This window comes from Leptopilina heterotoma, unplaced genomic scaffold (genome assembly GCF_015476425.1).
Source record: "Leptopilina heterotoma isolate Lh14 unplaced genomic scaffold, ASM1547642v1 Lhet_89, whole genome shotgun sequence".
NCBI lineage: Eukaryota > Metazoa > Arthropoda > Insecta > Hymenoptera > Figitidae > Leptopilina > Leptopilina heterotoma.
This window is the reverse complement of record NW_025111192.1, coordinates 1,085,912-1,104,229: the sequence shown is the minus strand read 5'-3', so window position 1 is coordinate 1,104,229 and position 18,318 is coordinate 1,085,912. Positions and strand designations below refer to the sequence as shown.

At 19.6% G+C, this 18,318-nt stretch overlaps 1 protein-coding gene across 1 annotated transcript; it reads left to right on the top strand.

Moving 5' to 3' along the window:
• The first annotated feature begins 69 nt into the window (after positions 1-69).
• Positions 70-14,681, top strand: LOC122511659 (cell death abnormality protein 1-like). The gene is made up of 12 exons (XM_043627058.1): positions 70-222; positions 3,697-3,825; positions 4,332-4,505; positions 4,645-4,785; positions 5,063-5,335; positions 5,587-5,709; positions 5,807-6,115; positions 8,684-8,803; positions 8,904-9,074; positions 9,332-9,475; positions 12,383-12,503; positions 14,623-14,681. The coding sequence occupies exons 1-11, from the start codon at positions 159-161 to the stop codon at positions 12,454-12,456; spliced, it is 1,722 nt and encodes a 573-aa protein (XP_043482993.1). The 5' UTR covers positions 70-158; the 3' UTR covers positions 12,457-12,503; positions 14,623-14,681.
• Positions 14,682-18,318: the final 3,637 nt, after the last annotated feature.

The following is an 18,318-nucleotide window of genomic DNA, read 5'->3' as shown; positions in this document are numbered from 1 at the left end:
TATAAATAATTGAAAAAAATACTGAGAATTTCTTAATTCAATCAATTTATCGATAAGAGCACAGGTGTTCGATTTTATCCATTGATTGCGATTGTAGTAGATAAATTATTAAATGTCGATCAGACATAATCTTATACAGTAACGTTTTCTTATTCGAGATGATACGTTATAATAAAATTTTTCTCTTTAGTGTATTTTTTGTAAAAATTATTCTAAACAACGGTAAGTTATATAAATTTAAGTCTGACTTAAATGGCGTTTTACTACTTACACTAAAGTTACACAAAGTACAAGAAATAACATTTTCTAAAAATTAATGATAAATAGTTAATAAATAATATTTAAAATTTAATAATTATATGTAAGTTCGAATTTTCTGAAATCTGAATAATAAAATATTTTCCCTTTTTTTGAATTTTTAAAAAAGTATAGTTAGAAAATTGTCTTTTTTTCTAAGTTTGAAATTTTTTTAGTTATGTTGAAGAAAAAAAATTTCTACTTTTTGTAAAATGGAAAATTTTTATTTTTTTTTGAAAATTGAAAATCATAATATATTATTTTCTCAGTTTTTAAACTTGGAAATTTTTTTATACAAAGTAAGAAATATAAAACTTTTACTATACTTTTGCAAAGTGAAACCCAAACTGTTTGGAACTGCTGTCAACTTTTACTACCTCGAGAATAAATTTTACTAAGTTGAAAATGTATTTTACTAATTTTTACTCAAATTTATTTCGGAATTCGGATATTATAAAATTTACTCTGAAAATAACGATTTTTAATAACAAAATAATATTTCATAATTATAATATTTTATTAATAAAATTAGGTAATTAATAAAATTACATTTTATTTCTTTTTATTTATGTTTTTATTTTTTTATTCATTACTTTCTTATTACTTTTTTAAAAATTAATTTTTTTATTTATTATTATTTTTTCACTTATTATTATTATTTTTAATATTTATTATTTTTTTATATTTATTGTTTTACATTTATGACACATATTATTCTTATTTTTACATTTATTTCACTTGCTCCGAAAGTTAAATTTAGAACACAGTGGAAATTAATATAGTTTTTGACCTGAAACCAAAAGCATAAGGGGTGCAATATAAAATCTTGAGGAGTAGTATATATTGAAGCTTTCGTGAGGAAATAACAATATCGATTCCTATGCCCTCGGGCAGGTCTGGAAACAAGATTCGTATCGAATTGTACAGCGAAATTGTTCTTAAAATGTGCTTTCACGCTTTTTCTCCTCCACGAACCAGCGATCACAGTCATAGATCATCAACCGCAAAACATAAATATATACCTATGTCGACCCTTTTGTACCAGTTTTTTCGACGAGACACGCAAGCTGTCTTTCGCGTGAAACCTATTTTAGAAAAAAAAATAAAAAATCTTTAATCTTCTTTGGCCCTTTTTTATTAGTTTGAAAAAAGAAAATGGAAAGTAGCCGCGCGCGGGAAAATCAATATTAACTAAAAGTTGAAATAAATATTTCATTTTAAAATATTCTCTCTCGCACTCACACCCACGTGAATTTTGGAAAAGGTCGATCCTTATCGTAGATTGAGATATGAGGAATAAGGATTTAGAGGAAGAAATCAATTTAGATTTTTGTTTATAGAATAAACTGAAATAATAATTTATTTAAATGGGTGATTTTTCAAAAAGTGATACTTTTGAACTTTGGACTTTTAATTTATTTTTTTTAATTATATGGTTTTTTCTATTGAAACTACTTTATTTTATATTCAAGAGTAAAAAATTAATTTGCGTAAAATTAATTGTTAAAAATTATAGTAAAAAAAACAATTATTATCAAAAATTTGAATAAAATTTTTAAAAATAATTCAATTAATTTAAAGCAATTTTAAGAAAATTTCTCGCATAAATTCAATTATTTTCAAGAATAATAAAATTCTTCGCTAAAATTCAATTATTTTCAATATCTACAATTTTAATAAAATTTCTCAAACAATTCAATTATTTTTAAAAAAAATTTAAATAAAATTCTTCGCAAAAAGTCAATTATTTTCACAAATATTAAAATTTTTTACGGGAATTCAATTATTTAAAAAAAATTATAATACAATTTAGTGCAAAAATTTAAGTATTTTTATAAATAACAAAATATTTTACAAACTTTCAATTGTTTTAATTACATTTTTAATTGAGATCTTCGAAATAAATGTTATTATTCTTAAAAAATTTTTTTAATTTCTGGAAAGAAATCAATTACCAAAAATTTTAATTTAAAATTCTTAGAAACGATTCAATTAATTTCAAACATTTTAAGAAAATTCAATTATTTTCACTAATAATAAAATTCTTCGCTAAAATTCAATTATTTTCAATATCTACTAATTTGATAAAATTTCTCAAAAAATTCAATTATTTTCAAAAATTTGAATAAAATTCTTCGCCAGAATAAAAATATTTTCACAAATAACAATTTTTTTAAAGGAATTCAATTATTTACAAAAAATTATAATAAAATTCGTTTGAACAATTCAATTATTTTTCTAAGTTATAAAATTCTTCGTAGGATTTCAATTATGTAGTTTTAAACTTTTAATAAATTTTTAATTAAATTCTTCGAAATAAATGTTATTATTCTTCGAAAATTTTTTTAATTTTTCGAAAGAAATCAATTATTCTAAAAAATTTTAATAAAATTCTTACAAACGATTCACTTATAATTTTAAACATTTTATGAAAATTTCTCGCATAAATTTAATTATTTTCACGAATAATAAAATTCTTCGCTGAAATTCAATTATTTTCAATATCTACAATTTTAATAAATTTTCTCCAAACAATTCAATTATTTTTAAAAAATTGTAATTAAATTCTTCGCAAGAATTCAATGTCCTTCAATATCTACTAATTTAATAAAATTTTTGAAAACAATTCAATTATTTTCAAAAATTTGAATAAAATTCTTCGCCAGAATAAAAATATTTTCACAAATAACTATTTTTTGACAGGAATTCAATTATTTACAAAAAATTATAATAAAACTCTAAGAAAAAAATTATTTTCAAAAATTTTAATAAAATTCCTTGCTGTTCTTGGTAAATTAGTAGATATTAAAAAGAATTTGAATAAATTTCTTTTCAAGAATTAAAATATTTTCACAAATAACAACATTTTTCACAGGAATTCATTTATTTAAAAAAAAAATTATAATAAAATTCGATTCAAGACTTCAATTATTTTTCTAAATTGTAAAATTCTTCGTATAGGATTTAAATTAGTTCTAATACACTTCTAATTGAATTCTTCGAAAAATGTTATTATTCTGGAAAATTTTATTAAAATTCCTCGAAATAATTCAATTATTTTCAAAAATTTTAGTAAAATTTCTGGCTAAAATTCCATTCCTTTTGGTATATTCAGTTATTTAGAATAATTACAATTCGTTGCAAGAATTCAATTATTTTCCTAAATTTAAAAATTCTTAGCAAGATTTAAATCATTTTTACTAAACTTTAAAATTTATTTCTCGAAAAATGTTATTATGCTTAAAAATTCTATATAAAATTCTTCGAAGAAAATCAATTATTTTCCAAAGTTTTGTAAAAATTCTTTATGAAAATTCAATTTTAAAAAATACTCAATTATTCAAAAAAATATTTTTTTTCTCTGGTTGTAATATTGGATTATTTATTTATTAATTTCAGGTTTCGAAATTAGTTGGAGATGTAAATCTAACGCTGAATGTACGGCTGCTAATAGTGAATGCATTAACGATATTTGCATTTGTAAGCCAGCTCATACTTATAATGCGAATATGACCAAGTGTCTCAAAGGTATTTTTTTTATTATTAACAGTTTTCTTAAAAGTATATATATCAAATTAATAATAAAGTGAATTAAATTGATGACAAAAAATTTTAGACTTCTAGTTGTAATTTTACACTTTTAAGTAAATAGTGATTATAATAATTATAATAATAATAATAATAATAATTATTATTATTATTATTATTATTATTATTATTATTATTTGTATTATTATTGTTTGTTGTTATTATGATTATTATTGTTTTTATTATTATTGTTTGTTATTATTATTATTATTATTATTATTTTTTTATTTTGATTTTTCTTAAAGGAAGCCTTTTTATTATTATTATTTTTATTATTATGGTTTGTTATTTTATTATTATTGGAAACAAGAAGATATTAACAATAATAAACTTATTAAAAAGAAGTGGAAAAAGTTCTTTACAGCGAGTTTTAGAGTTGAAAAAAAAGTTTTCTAAAAATGTACCTATTTTTTTTTTTTCTTAACTAAAAAGGAAATATATTTTAGTTGCCAGCTTTTATGAACAAAAATGTGAAGATACGGTTCAATGTTCCGCATATTTGTGGAACGGTGGAACTTGTGAATTTCAATTGGACATTTTTAACGAAACAAATTCAAAAAGTATTTGTGTTTGTGGAGAAGGATATCATTACCTACATGGAAGGTGTTACCGTTCTTCAGGTGTGCAATTTGCTTTATTTAAATGCAAAAAAAGAAAATATATTTACTAACGAAACTAGAATTTTTGGTAAAAATTATCATTATACAGTTTAGAATTGGTTTTATTAATTTATTAATTTATTATAATTAATTTTAAAAGGTTTGGGCGAGAAGTGTTCAACGAATGATGATTGTTACGTGAACTCGGATTTCGAGGCCTCTTCATGTAAAAATGGAATTTGTAATTGTAGCGATGGTTTTTATAAAAGAGAATATCGAACCTGTCGTCGAGAATCAAACGGTGTTTAATTATTTTAATTAATTATTTTTTATTCACTCCAGAGAAAAATTTTATTTAAACCAAATATATAATTTATTTGAGTTAAGGGCATTTGACGTCACAGTTTGTGCACAAATTTTGACGTCATAATGGTTCAAATGCCCTTGAGACAAAAAACGAATCATAAGTGTTGCTTGTGATATATTTTCAAAAACGTAAAATTTTATTTTTATAATAGATTTTATATTCTAGAAAATACGATGATTATTGTATAGTAATGAATAGAAAAATATTTCAGAAATTGGACAAAGTTGTCTGATAGATAAAGACTGCAAATTAAACAACACAAAGTGTAGCAGTGATTTCAAATGTGTTTCCACTAAACTGAGAACTTCTTTCCCTACGCACTTTAATAGAGTTGACATTAAAAATGATGTTCATAATGAAACCAATTCGGAAAACAAATGCAAAACAGATAAAAATTGTAAAAATAAAAATACAATCTGTGGTCCAGATTTAACATGCATTTGTAAACGAGCTTTTTTCTCTCTCAATGGACAATGCATTCCAGGTAAACGATAGAAGTAATCTTTAAAATAAAGATAAAGCATAGAAATAAATTTAAAAAAAAGAAATGAAGTTGGTTTGTTATTAAATTTTTGAAATTAAATAAAAATATGTTGTGGAATTTTAAAAAACCGTATAAACTTACAAAAAGGAAATAAAAAATTTATTACCCACATTAAATTTATTTAAATTATTATTGTTTTAAATTTATTTTATAAAAATAATACAGTGTAACAATTTTTGGTTAAATTATAGAATTAGGAGAACCTTGCCTAGAAACAGATGCGAAAAACATTGATGATTCAGTCTGTCGAGATGGAAAGTGGACATGCAAGGTTGATAAGATTGCTTCTAAAAATAATAGATTTTGCAGAAATGGTACGCATAGTACATTATAATAAATAAATAATTAATTATTTTGCAGTTAGGCTTAAAAAATGAAAAATTTCATAATGTTATTAATTTTTTCCAAAAGTTACGCTAGAATTTAGAAAACCTTGTAATTATAACGAAGAATGCTACATTTTTGGACCTGATGCTGTATGCAAAAAATTAAAATGCAATTGCAATGATGATTCACATTTTATTCAAGATGAACTATTCTGTTGGAGAAATAAGGGAATTGGAGACAATTGCTCCAGCGATAATGATTGCCATATTCCAGAATCAAAATTTCAGCTCCATTGTGAAAGTAAAAATAAAGATAAATCAAATCCTGTTTGTCGTTGTCCTAAAGGTTCAGCGCCAAATGAAGAAAATACAGATTGTACCAAAATTCCAACTGGTGAGTAAAAAAATATGCAATTCCAAAAAGGAATTCATAATTCACAGTAAAAATTAATTCATAAGAAAAATGTACCTGCAAATGTTCCAATTACTGCGAATATTTAAAAAATTGTTCTTGTTTTCGAGATTCTGTCTCCTTGAAAACATTTGAAAAAATTATTTTAATCCTTCCTGATGTCTATAAAAATGATCATTTAAATAATTATTCATTTAGTTCAGGCCTCGTCCTCCTATTTTCCAAATTTTTATTTGAGTTCTTCAAAAAAAAAAAAAAACAATTACATTAAAAAATAATTTTGAAAAGTAAAAAAAATAAAATTCTTTAAAATATAAAATTTATATCAATTAAATTTGACGAAATTTCCAAATAATTGGAAATTTAATTAATTTTTTTTCTATTTTTTACGAGAATTCAACAATTTTCAAAACATTTTAAATACTTTTTTTCAAAAGACAAATTTTTTTTATAAATTACAATCAAGACTTAAATAATTTTTTTTAAATAAATATTAAAATAATTATTTATTTTAATTTTTTTGAACAATTTTAATGTAAAGGCTTTTTGAAATTAAACTATTCGTAAAAAAATAAAAATGTAATTCTTTCAAAATTCAATTATTTTTTTATTAAATTTTTAAACAAAATTATTTAAAATATTTAATAAGTTTTTAGGAAAATGTTAAATTAATAAATTTCTGAAAAGAATATTTAAATATTATTAGAGTTTTACAAAGAATTCAAATTGTCAAAGATTTCAATTTCAAAATCTTTTGAAATTTAATTATTTATAAAAATTCATAATACAACGCTTCTAACATTCAATTATTATCTTAAAATTTAATTAAAAGTTATTTTTAAATCAATTCTTCTTAGTAAGTACTGCGATAATTCAATTATTTAAATATATAATTAAATAATTTATTAAATTATTGAATATTTCTGAAAATAATTGAATTCTTTCGAAAAATTTTAATAAAATTTTTTTAAATAATTGCATTTTTTGGACAATTTATTTAAAATTGAATTAATTTTAATTAAAATTCTGCGATAATTTTTATTACTTTTATAAAATTATGTAATAAAATTCTTAAAAATTTTATAAAATTTTTTAAATAATTGATTTTGTTCGAAAAATTATATGAAAATTGTATATTTTGAAATAATTGAATATTTATGAAAATTTTATTATTTATGAAAATAATTGAATTCTCGCGAAAAATTAAAAAAAATTCTTTTAAAATATTAATTTTGTTGGAAAAAAATTAATAAAAATCATATTAGAAAAATTTTAATTCCTGTAAGAATTTTATTATTTATGAAAATAATTAAATTTCCGAGAAGAATTTAATTGTTTATGAGAATAATTGAAATCTTATAATTTTTTTTTTGAAGAATTTAATTAAAATTTCATAGAAACTAATTCAATTCTTATAGAATTTTTTAATAGAATTGAATTCTTTCAAGAAACTTTATTAAAATTGCATTGGAAATAATTAAATTCCTAGGAAGAATTTTATTGTTATTAAAATAAGTGAATTTTTCAAATTTTGTTGATGAATTTAATTGAAATTTTATTGAAAGTAATTCAATTCTTATATAGAATTTTAGTAAAATTTTTGAATATAATTGAATTCTTTTAAGAATTTTTATTAAAGTTGCATTAAAAATAAATGATTTTTCGCGAAAAATTTTATAAAATTCTTTTAAATAATTAATTTGGTTCGAAAAATTTTATGAAAATTGGATTTTGAATAATTGAACTTTTGTGAAAATTTTATTATTTATTTTAAATCATTGAATTCCTGTGAAAATTTAATTATTTATGAAAATAATTGAATTTCTGCGAAGTATTTTATTGAAATTTTATTCAAAATAATTGAATTTCTGCAAAGTATTTTATTGAAATTTTATTCAAAATAATTGACTTTATTTAAAGTATTTTATTATTTATGAAGATAATTGAATTATTAAAAGGTTTTTTCGACGAATTTAATTAAAATTTAATTGAAAATAATCCAATTCTTATATAGAATTGTAGAAAAATTTTTTAATAGAATTGAATTCTTTTACGAAATTTTATTAAAATTGATTTGAAAATAATTGAATTTCAGCGAAGAAATAAAAAAATTCTTTTAAATAATTGATTTTGTTCGAAAACTTTTATTATTTATGAAAATAATTTATTTTTTTCAAAGAATTTTAATAAAGTTATTCAGAATAATAACATTTTTTCAGAAATTAATTTAAAATTGTATTAAAAATAATTGATATCCTGCGAAGAATTTTATTATTCATAAAAATAATTTAATTCTTGCAACCAATCGTTATAATAATAATTGTCATATTTTCTATTTAAAAACGTGTCTTTGGTGGAATTGCGCAGTAATTGATTCATGTACACTAATTCGTAATAAAAGTGAATTCTTAAAAATAGAAAAAAAATAAAAATTAAAAAAAACAAAACCTTAAAAAATATCTTTTTTTAATAATAATATCTTTTTTAATAATAATATGTTTTTTAAAAAAATATATTTTTTAATAATAATATCTCTTTTAAAAAAATTAGGAATTGATGCAAGTTGCACAGAAGCGAAAGATTGCAACGTGAAGAATGGCAGCTGCATTTCAAATATTTGTAGTTGCGTCAAAAATTTTATTCCCCTATCTACTAATGAATGTATCGAAGGTTCGTTCCATTAATTAACCTTATTCAAATTATATTCATTTTTTTTTCAAAACTATTATACGAGAATATTTTGTAAATTAGAGGTCTTTTCATTTTCAAGTTTCTTCATACGGAAATAAATGTGATCACCATATTCAGTGCAATGCAACATTAACAAATGGCATTTGCTCACGAAAGAGCGATACAGTTGAAGGAGAAATTTCAACTTCTGGCATTTGTTCATGTGACCATACTGACCATTATAACAATGGTAACTGTTTTAAAAAGAAATGTGAGTGTCTAATTTACAGTAAAATAGAAAATTATGTAAAACTTGTCACATTATAGTTTTTTTTCCTCTTTTTTTTCACTTTTCTTTTTCTCTTTCAAAGTTATTTAAAAAGTATAATTTGAATTTTAAATTTTCAAACTTGTATTTCATTGCATGATACAAATTATTATATATAATTTGTAATTACATTTTTTTTCAGTTGTATTTGTAGAATTTTAATAACACTAATTATTTTACGATTTGCCTTCTGTTTTTAGTACTGGGTGACTCTTGTGAAAATGAAAGTGAATGTTTTTTGGAAAAAGATATTAATCGAATTAAATGTACAAACGGAATTTGCTCCTGTGGACGGAAATATAAAGAATCGGAGAAAAAATATTGCAAGGAAATTAATGTAAAAGGTATAATTATTTTTTTGTTAATATAATTGTTGAAAAAAAAAAATGTTTCTTATAAGAATGTTCAAACGTTAAAATTTATTATTACTAGATAAATATCAGGTGGGTATTCGCTTTTTATTATTCATAAAGAAAAATTCTTCACGAAATTTATATCGATTTGTGCAAAAAAATGTTGAAACAAATATCGCAAATATTTTGTAAAGTTTTAAAAGAAATTTTCCTAAAGTTTTCAAATATTTATGTGAACGAAATATTTTTTTTATTGAAAATATTGATAATAATAATATTAATAAAATAATAATAAGAATAATTTTAGTAATTATTCTAGAAATTTTTGATAAAATTCTTAGAAACGATTCAGAAATTTTTCGAAATTAAATTATTTTCAATATCTATCATTTTAATAAAATTTTTCAAAAGAGTTCAATTATTTAAAAGAATTATAATAAAATTCTATGCAAATATTCAATTATTTTCGTAAATAATAAAATTTTCATAGGAATTCAATTATTTAAAATACAATTTTTATTAAAGTTTTTCTAGAAAAATCAATTATTTAAAAGACTTTTTGTACTACTTTTTGCAGAAATTCAATTATTTTTAAGGCAGTTTTAATAAAATTTCCCAAAAGAATTCACCTATTTTTAAAAATTTTATTAAAACTTTTATATAAAAATTGAATTATTTTCAACATAATTTTTATTAAATTCGTCGAAAAAATTTGTAAGAATCATTCTTATAATTAATTAAATTCTTCGCGAGAATTCAATTATTTTCAAAGCAATTTTAATAAAATTTCTTGAAAAAATGCAATTCAATTTAAAATTTTTACTAAAATTCTATGTATTAAAATTCAATTTAAATTCAATTATTTTCATAAATAATAAAATTTTTACAAAAGTTCAATTATTCAAAATCCAATTTTCATAAAATTTTTCAAACCAAATTAATTATTTAAAATAATTTTTGGAAATTTTTGCGAAAATTCAATTATTTTTAATGCAATTTTAATAAAATTTCTTGTAAGAATTCAATTCTATTCAAAAATTTTACTACAATTCTATATAAGAATTGAATTATTTTCAATAAAATTTCAATTAAATTCATCCATAAAATTTGTTGAAAATTCAAAAATTATTCTCATGACTAATAAAATTCTTCACGGGAATTCAATTATTATCAATGCGATTTTAATTAAATTTAAAAAAAAATTCAATTCCATTCAAAAATTTCAATAAAACTTTTATATAAGAATTGAATTATTTCCATAAAATTTTAATTAAATTCGTGAAAAAAATTTTGTAAGAATTCAATTATTCCACTGAACAATAAAATTCTTTGCGGGAATTTAATTATTTTCATAAATAATAAAATTTTCATAAGAATTGAATTATTTCAAATACAATTTTCATAAAATTTTTCAAATAAAATTAATAATTTCAAAAATTTTATAAAATTTTTTGTCAAGAATTTTTGTTATTTTTATAAAAATAATAAAAAATTGAGCAGAATTTTAATTATTTTTAATACAATTTTAAATAAAATCACCGAAAAATGCAATTATTTTAAAAAAATTTATTAAAATTCCTCGAAAGAATTTAATTGTTTCATGAAATTTTGATAGAATTTTTAATAATCCTTAATAAGAATTTAATTTCAAGAAATATTCAATAATAGAATAAATTATTTATTTTTATATTTAAATAATTGAATTCTCGTAAAACTTTCTAAGAAGAATTAAATTTAAAAATAAATTTTAATTAAAATTTTAGATAAACATTCAATGTTAGAAGCGTTATATTACAAATTTTTAGAAACAATTAAATTTCAAAAGACTTTTAAATTGGAATTTTTGAAAATTCTAATTTTTGTAAATCTGTAATAATATTTAAATTTTTATTTTCAAATAAAATTATTAATTTTTCTTAAAAAATGACTAAAGCTTTGAATAATTTTAAAATTGAAAATTTCAACTCAAAAAAATTATTGAATTTTTGGAGGAATTACAGTTGTAATTTTTAGAAATTGTAAATTTTTAAAAATATTTTACACGCTAATCATTTAAAATATATTTTAATTCCTGTGGATAAAATAATGAGTATTTCAATATTTATTTAACAAAAATGATTCAAGTCTTGATTGTAATTTAATTTCGAATTTATATGAAAACAATTTGTCTTTTGAAAAATTGTCATTAAAATATTTTGAAGATAGTTGAATGCCCGTCAATAATTAAAAAAAATATTAAATTATATTTCCAATTATTTGGAAATTTTATTTATCAAATTTAATTGAAACAATATTTATAGTTTTGTGTTTTGAGTTTTTGTGTCTAATTTTAAAAATTATTTTTAAATAGGTATAATTTTATTTTCGAAAAATATTTTAATAAACTTCTATATATAATAATTAAATTATATTCAACAAAATTTTATTTAAAATTGAAAAAATTTGTAAGAATTCAATTATTCTCAAAAAATAATTTGGATGAAAATTGAAAATTAGAAAAAAATTAGAATCAAATTTTTGTGATTTTTTTCCAATTCGTCTAAAACGAGTATTTTTTTGTCGTGAAATTTAATTTTTAAAAAGCTACGATTTACAGTTTTTTAGATCATAAAAGCTACTTTTTTAAAATTAATTATCGAGCGCGAAGTTTGTTTAGATAATTTTTGATATTGAACTTTTGGTATCAATTTATATTTGATATACAGTGAAAAACTTGGCGTGACTTTTCATCGTTCATACCTGCATTCTAAGTAAATGCAACCGTGACAAAGAGTGACTTTGATAATCTTAAGATCTGAGCTTCGTTGAACTTAGCGTGATTTCGAAATATCCATTCTTATGAGAGCATTATTTAATGACTATATTATTCATGTTATCACGTTAACAATACCTTTACAGGTGGTTCAGCTGTGTTCTACTTAACGATTTGGATTGGATTGATAGCAACTGTCTGCAATTTACTAATCTTTTGAATTAGTAATTTACAAATTAACTTCGATAAAGGAGAGAAACGTTAAAGGTAAAAAATGTTAGCTTTAAGCTCTTATATTTTTTTCAATGCCATATTCGAATATTTTTATTTTTTTTTGACTGCACCCACAGAACAATAGTTTTACCTAGAACAACGAAAGTCTCAACAAGAAATTTCGTTAACATAGTGAAAATTGTAACTGATTCCAAGTGGAACTATTTTTTCCTGGGCAATAATATTTTTTCTATGATGATAATTAATTTATATTAAATTTTAATTAATTTTTTAAATTAGTTGATTTATGTATTTAAATTATTATTATTTAATTATTTTTCCAATTATTTGGAAATTTTGTCAAAATTTAATTGAAACAAATTATATATTTTAAAGAATTTTCGTGTCTACTTTTAAAAATTATTTTTAAATATAATTTTATTTTCGAAAAATATTTAAATAAATTTCTATATAATAATTTAATTATATTATAAATATAGTTAATTTAAATAATTAACTAATTTAAATTATAGTTTATTTCGCAACGTAGTTATAGGAATAGAAAAGAAAAAATTTCCTTTGCAAGATAGAAAAATAAATGATGCTTCATAAATATACAATTAATGACGTAGAAATGAAATGAAAAGAAAATGCAATGAAAAGGCAGTCAATCTTTATTGAAGACAAATTGATCGGACAGCAAACTAGGTTATTTCAAAGTCATTGCATTAATACTGATTCGATTTTTATACTCCACCCCTTTTGAATTACACGATTCTCATTCTTATTGCGGAAATACTAATGAACTTAGCAATCAATTTCTTTACAATTATGGTCCCATCTCTTTCTTTACGATTCGAAAAAAAGCTTTTAACTTTGAATATAATAACGCCATTATTTACACAAGGTGCAAATTTAATTCATCACTCTCTTTTTACTTGCATGTTAAATTCTTTACTTCTGTATATATTCAGCAATGTCTTAAATTAAAAATAACGAAACTTAATTTAAGTCAAAAGTTCAAATTTATTTTTTTTTTTTTACATTTGTGACACGTACTAAAAACAACTTTTTTCTTTTTATTGAGAGTTTACAATACTTTCAATCAACTGCTCGTGAAAAGAAACATTATTCTGAAAAATTTTAATAAAATTCTTAGAAACGATTCAATTATTTTCAAAAATTTTTCAATATCTATTATTTTAATAAAATTTCCCAAAAAAGTTCAATTATTTATATTAGAAAAATTATAATAAAATTCTACGCAAATATTGAATTAGTTTTACAAATAATAAAATTTCTACATGAATTCAATGATTTAAAATATAATTTTCATTAAATTTTTTCTAGTAAATTATTTTTATTATAATAAAAATTATTTAAAAGAATTTTTTAAAATATTTTTCGCGGGAATTCAATTACCTACTTTCAATATAATTTTAATAAAACTTTTGGAAAGAATTCAGTTATTTTTAAAAAATTAATTAAAATTTTATATAAGAATTGAATTATTTTCAATAAAATTTCAATTAAATTCGTCAAAAAAACTTTTTACGAATTCAATTATTCTCAAAAATAATAAAATTTTTCGAACAAAATCAATTATTTATAAGATCTTTTTTCTAATTCTTCACAGGAAATCAATTATTTTCAATGCAATTTTAATAAAATTTTTTGAAAGAATTCAATTCTATTACAAAATTTTACTACAATTCTATATAAAAATTGAATTATTTTCAATAACATTGTAATTAAATTTTTTTATAAAATTGGTTAAGAATTCAATTATTCTCATAAACCATAAAATTCTTCACGGGATTTAATTATTCTCATAAACCATAAAATTTTCACAAGAATTGTTTTATTTCAAATACAATTTTCATAAAATTTTTCAAACAAAATTAATTATTTTTTAAAAATTTTATAAAATTTGTTGTCAAAAATATTATTATTTTTATAACAATAGTAAAAATTATCACATTATTTCAATTATTTTTAATACAATTTTAAATGAATTCCCGGAAAAATACTATTATTTTTAAAAATTTTATTAAAAATCTTGGAAAGAATTCAATTATTTTCAGAAAATTTGATAAAATCCTTTATAAGAATTTTACTTTAAGAGTTAGTTCTAAAAAATTTTTAAAGTTTTGAATAATTTTATTATTTCCAGGATAAGAGAAAAAGAATATTTTTTATGAAAATCAGGGAAAATTCAAAGAAATACAGAATAATATAAAATTAAAAAAATCGTTTTTCAATATTCTTTCCGATTTTATTGTTTTAAAATTTTTGTTCACAAATTTTTAACTTTGTAAATGTTGTAATAGTTTTTTTCAACGGTTATAACTTATTTTTACCAATAACTTTTGTTATCAAGTAAAAAAGTAATATTGAATCATAATTTAAAAAAAAATGCGAATCGTGAACTATAGACTAAAAATCGTTTTTATTTTTTCATTATGTATACCACCTGCAATGATAAATTTTAAAAAGTTTCACCTTGGTGAATTTAAAAAGGTTTATTATCAACGATTGGAAGAAAAAAATATTTTTTATGCAGAAAATAATATTTTTTCTTAACAAATTTTTTTCTGTTTTTTAAGTTGTAGATAAAGAAATATTGCAGAAAAATTGTATGTTTAGAATAAATTTGAACAGAATAATATTTTTTTATAAAAAAAATTTCTAATTAAAAAAATATATTTTTTTTTAAACCATCGAGTGGTTTTAATAATTTAAGATTTCAAGAAATTCAAAACATTCTTTGCCTGAATTCCTTCGTTTTTCTTTCTTATTAAAAAAATATTTTTTTCTTTTAAATCGTTAATTGTAACTTTAACTTCAACTTCATTAAACTTCACCAATGTAAAATCTGGATAAAATGAACCAAACATTTATTGATTAATTTATTTTAATTAAATTAATTTATAATAATTTATATATGTTATAAATAAAATTTGGTACAAAAGAAAATTAATGCAATTTGCAAGTTATTTTTTTTCCTTTAAAAAATTTTACGTTTTTTTTATTGGGAGTGTCATGAGCTTCTTAAAAGAAATCGTTTGCTCTCTAAATCTGAATTATAGTAGAAAACTACTAATTAACATTAAAACCGTGAACGAATCGGTCCTATTCGAAATAGTAAAAAAAAAGTCTACTTATTAGTAGAGAATTAATTCAAGAGTCACAATTAAACAATTATTTGTAAAAAAAATTATTAAAATAATCGCTAGACATAAAAATAGTGAATTTATATTCACTTTATTTTTAGTCACTTAACATAAACTAAAAATTAGATAAACTAATCAATTAGTTATTTTTGCGACTAAAAATTAATCAGTAGTTATACTAATTAATGAATTAAACGAATTGGTGCTGTTGAATTAGTCAAAAGTTGCAATAATTCAAAATTAGAGAGTAATTTTGTTATATATTTTGTTGACTAATTAACTAAAAAAATAAATAAGTAGACTTAAGTTTATATTTTAATTAATCATGAATGAATTAATTATTAATTCTGCTAAAATATTTTTAAAAATTACTAAAAAAAAATGTACGATAAATTGAAAATAATCCAACTGTACACGAATCGTGCTTTTAATAATAATAATGAATTTTATGTGAAAAAAACAATTTTTATTGTTTTTCTCTGCATTCGTGGGGTATAAAAGTTAGGAAACGCGGAAAAATTCTACAGTAGCCGAATATCAAAGAGTATAGAAGAATACAATAATAGAAGATTTTGAAAACCTCACAACTTCAATAAAAGTAATCCAATTTAAATCATCAATTCAGCAAATACATTGAAAATGACAACAATGTTAAAACTTTTCCTTCTGTCATTTATTGTAACATTTTCATTATTAATTATTGAAAGTAATGCTGAATGTTGTTACAAACGAAAAAAAGTGTGCGAAGATGGCCGTACAACTTTCTCATACTATTGTGGTGTAGGACCGTGTAATGTATTAGGATGCAACTGTGAAGGTGGTTGTAAGAAAAAAGAAGCGCCATATGCTTTTAGAAGAGCTTCAAGAAACAATTATTATAATTAATATCCATTGTTAATTAACAAATTTTATTTCTGAATAAAGAGAATTGATACTTAAAAGATGCTTTCATTAATATTTTATATTTCATATCATATTCCTTCTCCTCATTTCTTCACAGTTTTTTAATATTTATTTTAATTAACTTTTATTAATAAAGAAAAAAAAAATATTTTATAAAATATGTATGCTGAAATGAAAAATAATTGCTTTTAACATTTATTCACGTTGGGGCACAATATTTTTTAGTAAAATATACAAATATTATACCGCAATGTTATATTATTATCGAAATCGAAATTGTGAATTTTTACTACTTTAAATTAGTTGTTAATTAATTAAAAAATTAATCTTAAAAATTTTAATAAAATTCTTAGAAACAATGCAAATAATTTAAAACATTTTGAGAAAATATTTTGTATGAATTCCATTATTTTTTAAATAAAATTCATCGCTGAAATTCAATTATTTCAATATATTAATTATATATAATTAATTAACAATATTTTAACAACTTTTAAATTCAAAAGTAATTTTAACAAAATTTCTTAAAACAATAAAATTAATTTATTTATTTATTCAGTATATAAAGGGGCATTACATAAGTGCCTTTTTGTACAATGTACTAACTAACGAAAATATTTGTAAACTAAAGTTTTAAAACAATAAAATCGGTTAAATATTTTAAAAACCGATTATTTAAAATTCTATATTAAGAAAAATTCGATACTTTTTTTTTTAATTCTGGAAATAACTTTAATTCTAAATTTTTTTGGAATTCAATTATTACTCCAAATTTTTAGTTAGAATTAATAAAAAATACGATTATATTTAGAAATTGTTTTGAAAGGAAGACAATAAAATTCTTTAAAAGAATTATAATATAAAATTCTTCGCAATCATTAAATTATTTAAAATATTTTAATAATATTGTTCGAAAGAATTTATTTGGAATATACAATTTTCAATAAATTATTTGAAATAATTTAATTAGTATAGGTATTGAAAAAATTTAACAAAACTCTTCAAAAAAAAATATTTTTAAAAATTTCAATAAAATTCTTAGCATAAGTATTTAATTATTATCACAGATATTAAAATTATTTACAAGAATATTTAACTACTTAAAAAAATTATAATAAAATTCATTGAAAAAAATTCAGTATTATAAATAAAAAAAAAATACTTCCCAGAGTTTCAATTGTTTTAAAAATATAATTTTTAATCAATTCTTCGAAAAATAGGAATAAAAAAATAATTTTTTAAATGCAATTTTTTTATAAAAAAAATTTATATAGTTCAGTGCAATAATTTCGTATTTTAAAAAATGAAGAACAAATTCAATTTCAAAATTCGTTTTGGCAAAAGATTGAAGAATTTAATATTTTTAGTATTTTAAAATTTAAATAAATGAAAAAAAAAAAATAAATAAATAAATGAAAAAAAAAAAAAATAAATAAATAAATGAAAAAAAATAAATGAAAATTACCATTTTTTCATTGAGAAACGTTTATTTAACGGGACAGTAAACCCTAGATAAAATTTTTGAATGCCATTATTTTTGGAATATTTTTGGAATTACTACTGTTATTATTATTATTATTATTATTATTATTATTATTATTATTATTATTATTATTATTTTCAAAAAATAAAAAAATTCTTCGCTAAAATTCAATTACTTTCAATATCAGCCAATTTAATACAATTTCTAAAAAAAAATTCAATTATTTTAAAAAAATTTGAATAAAATTCTTCGTCAGAATTAGAATATTTTCACAAATAACAAATTTTTTTCACAGAAATTCAATTATTTA

Bases quoted from the DNA above. Each gene is read 5' to 3' on its own strand.
- LOC122511659 (XM_043627058.1), top strand. From the start codon at position 159: ATGATACGTTATAATAAAATTTTTCTCTTTAGTGTATTTTTTGTAAAA. The intron at 223-3,696 runs GTAAGTTATATA...TATTAATTTCAG, and splicing joins AAAAATTATTCTAAACAACG to GTTTCGAAATTAGTTGGAGA. The intron at 5,710-5,806 runs GTACGCATAGTA...TTTTTCCAAAAG, and splicing joins TAATAGATTTTGCAGAAATG to TTACGCTAGAATTTAGAAAA.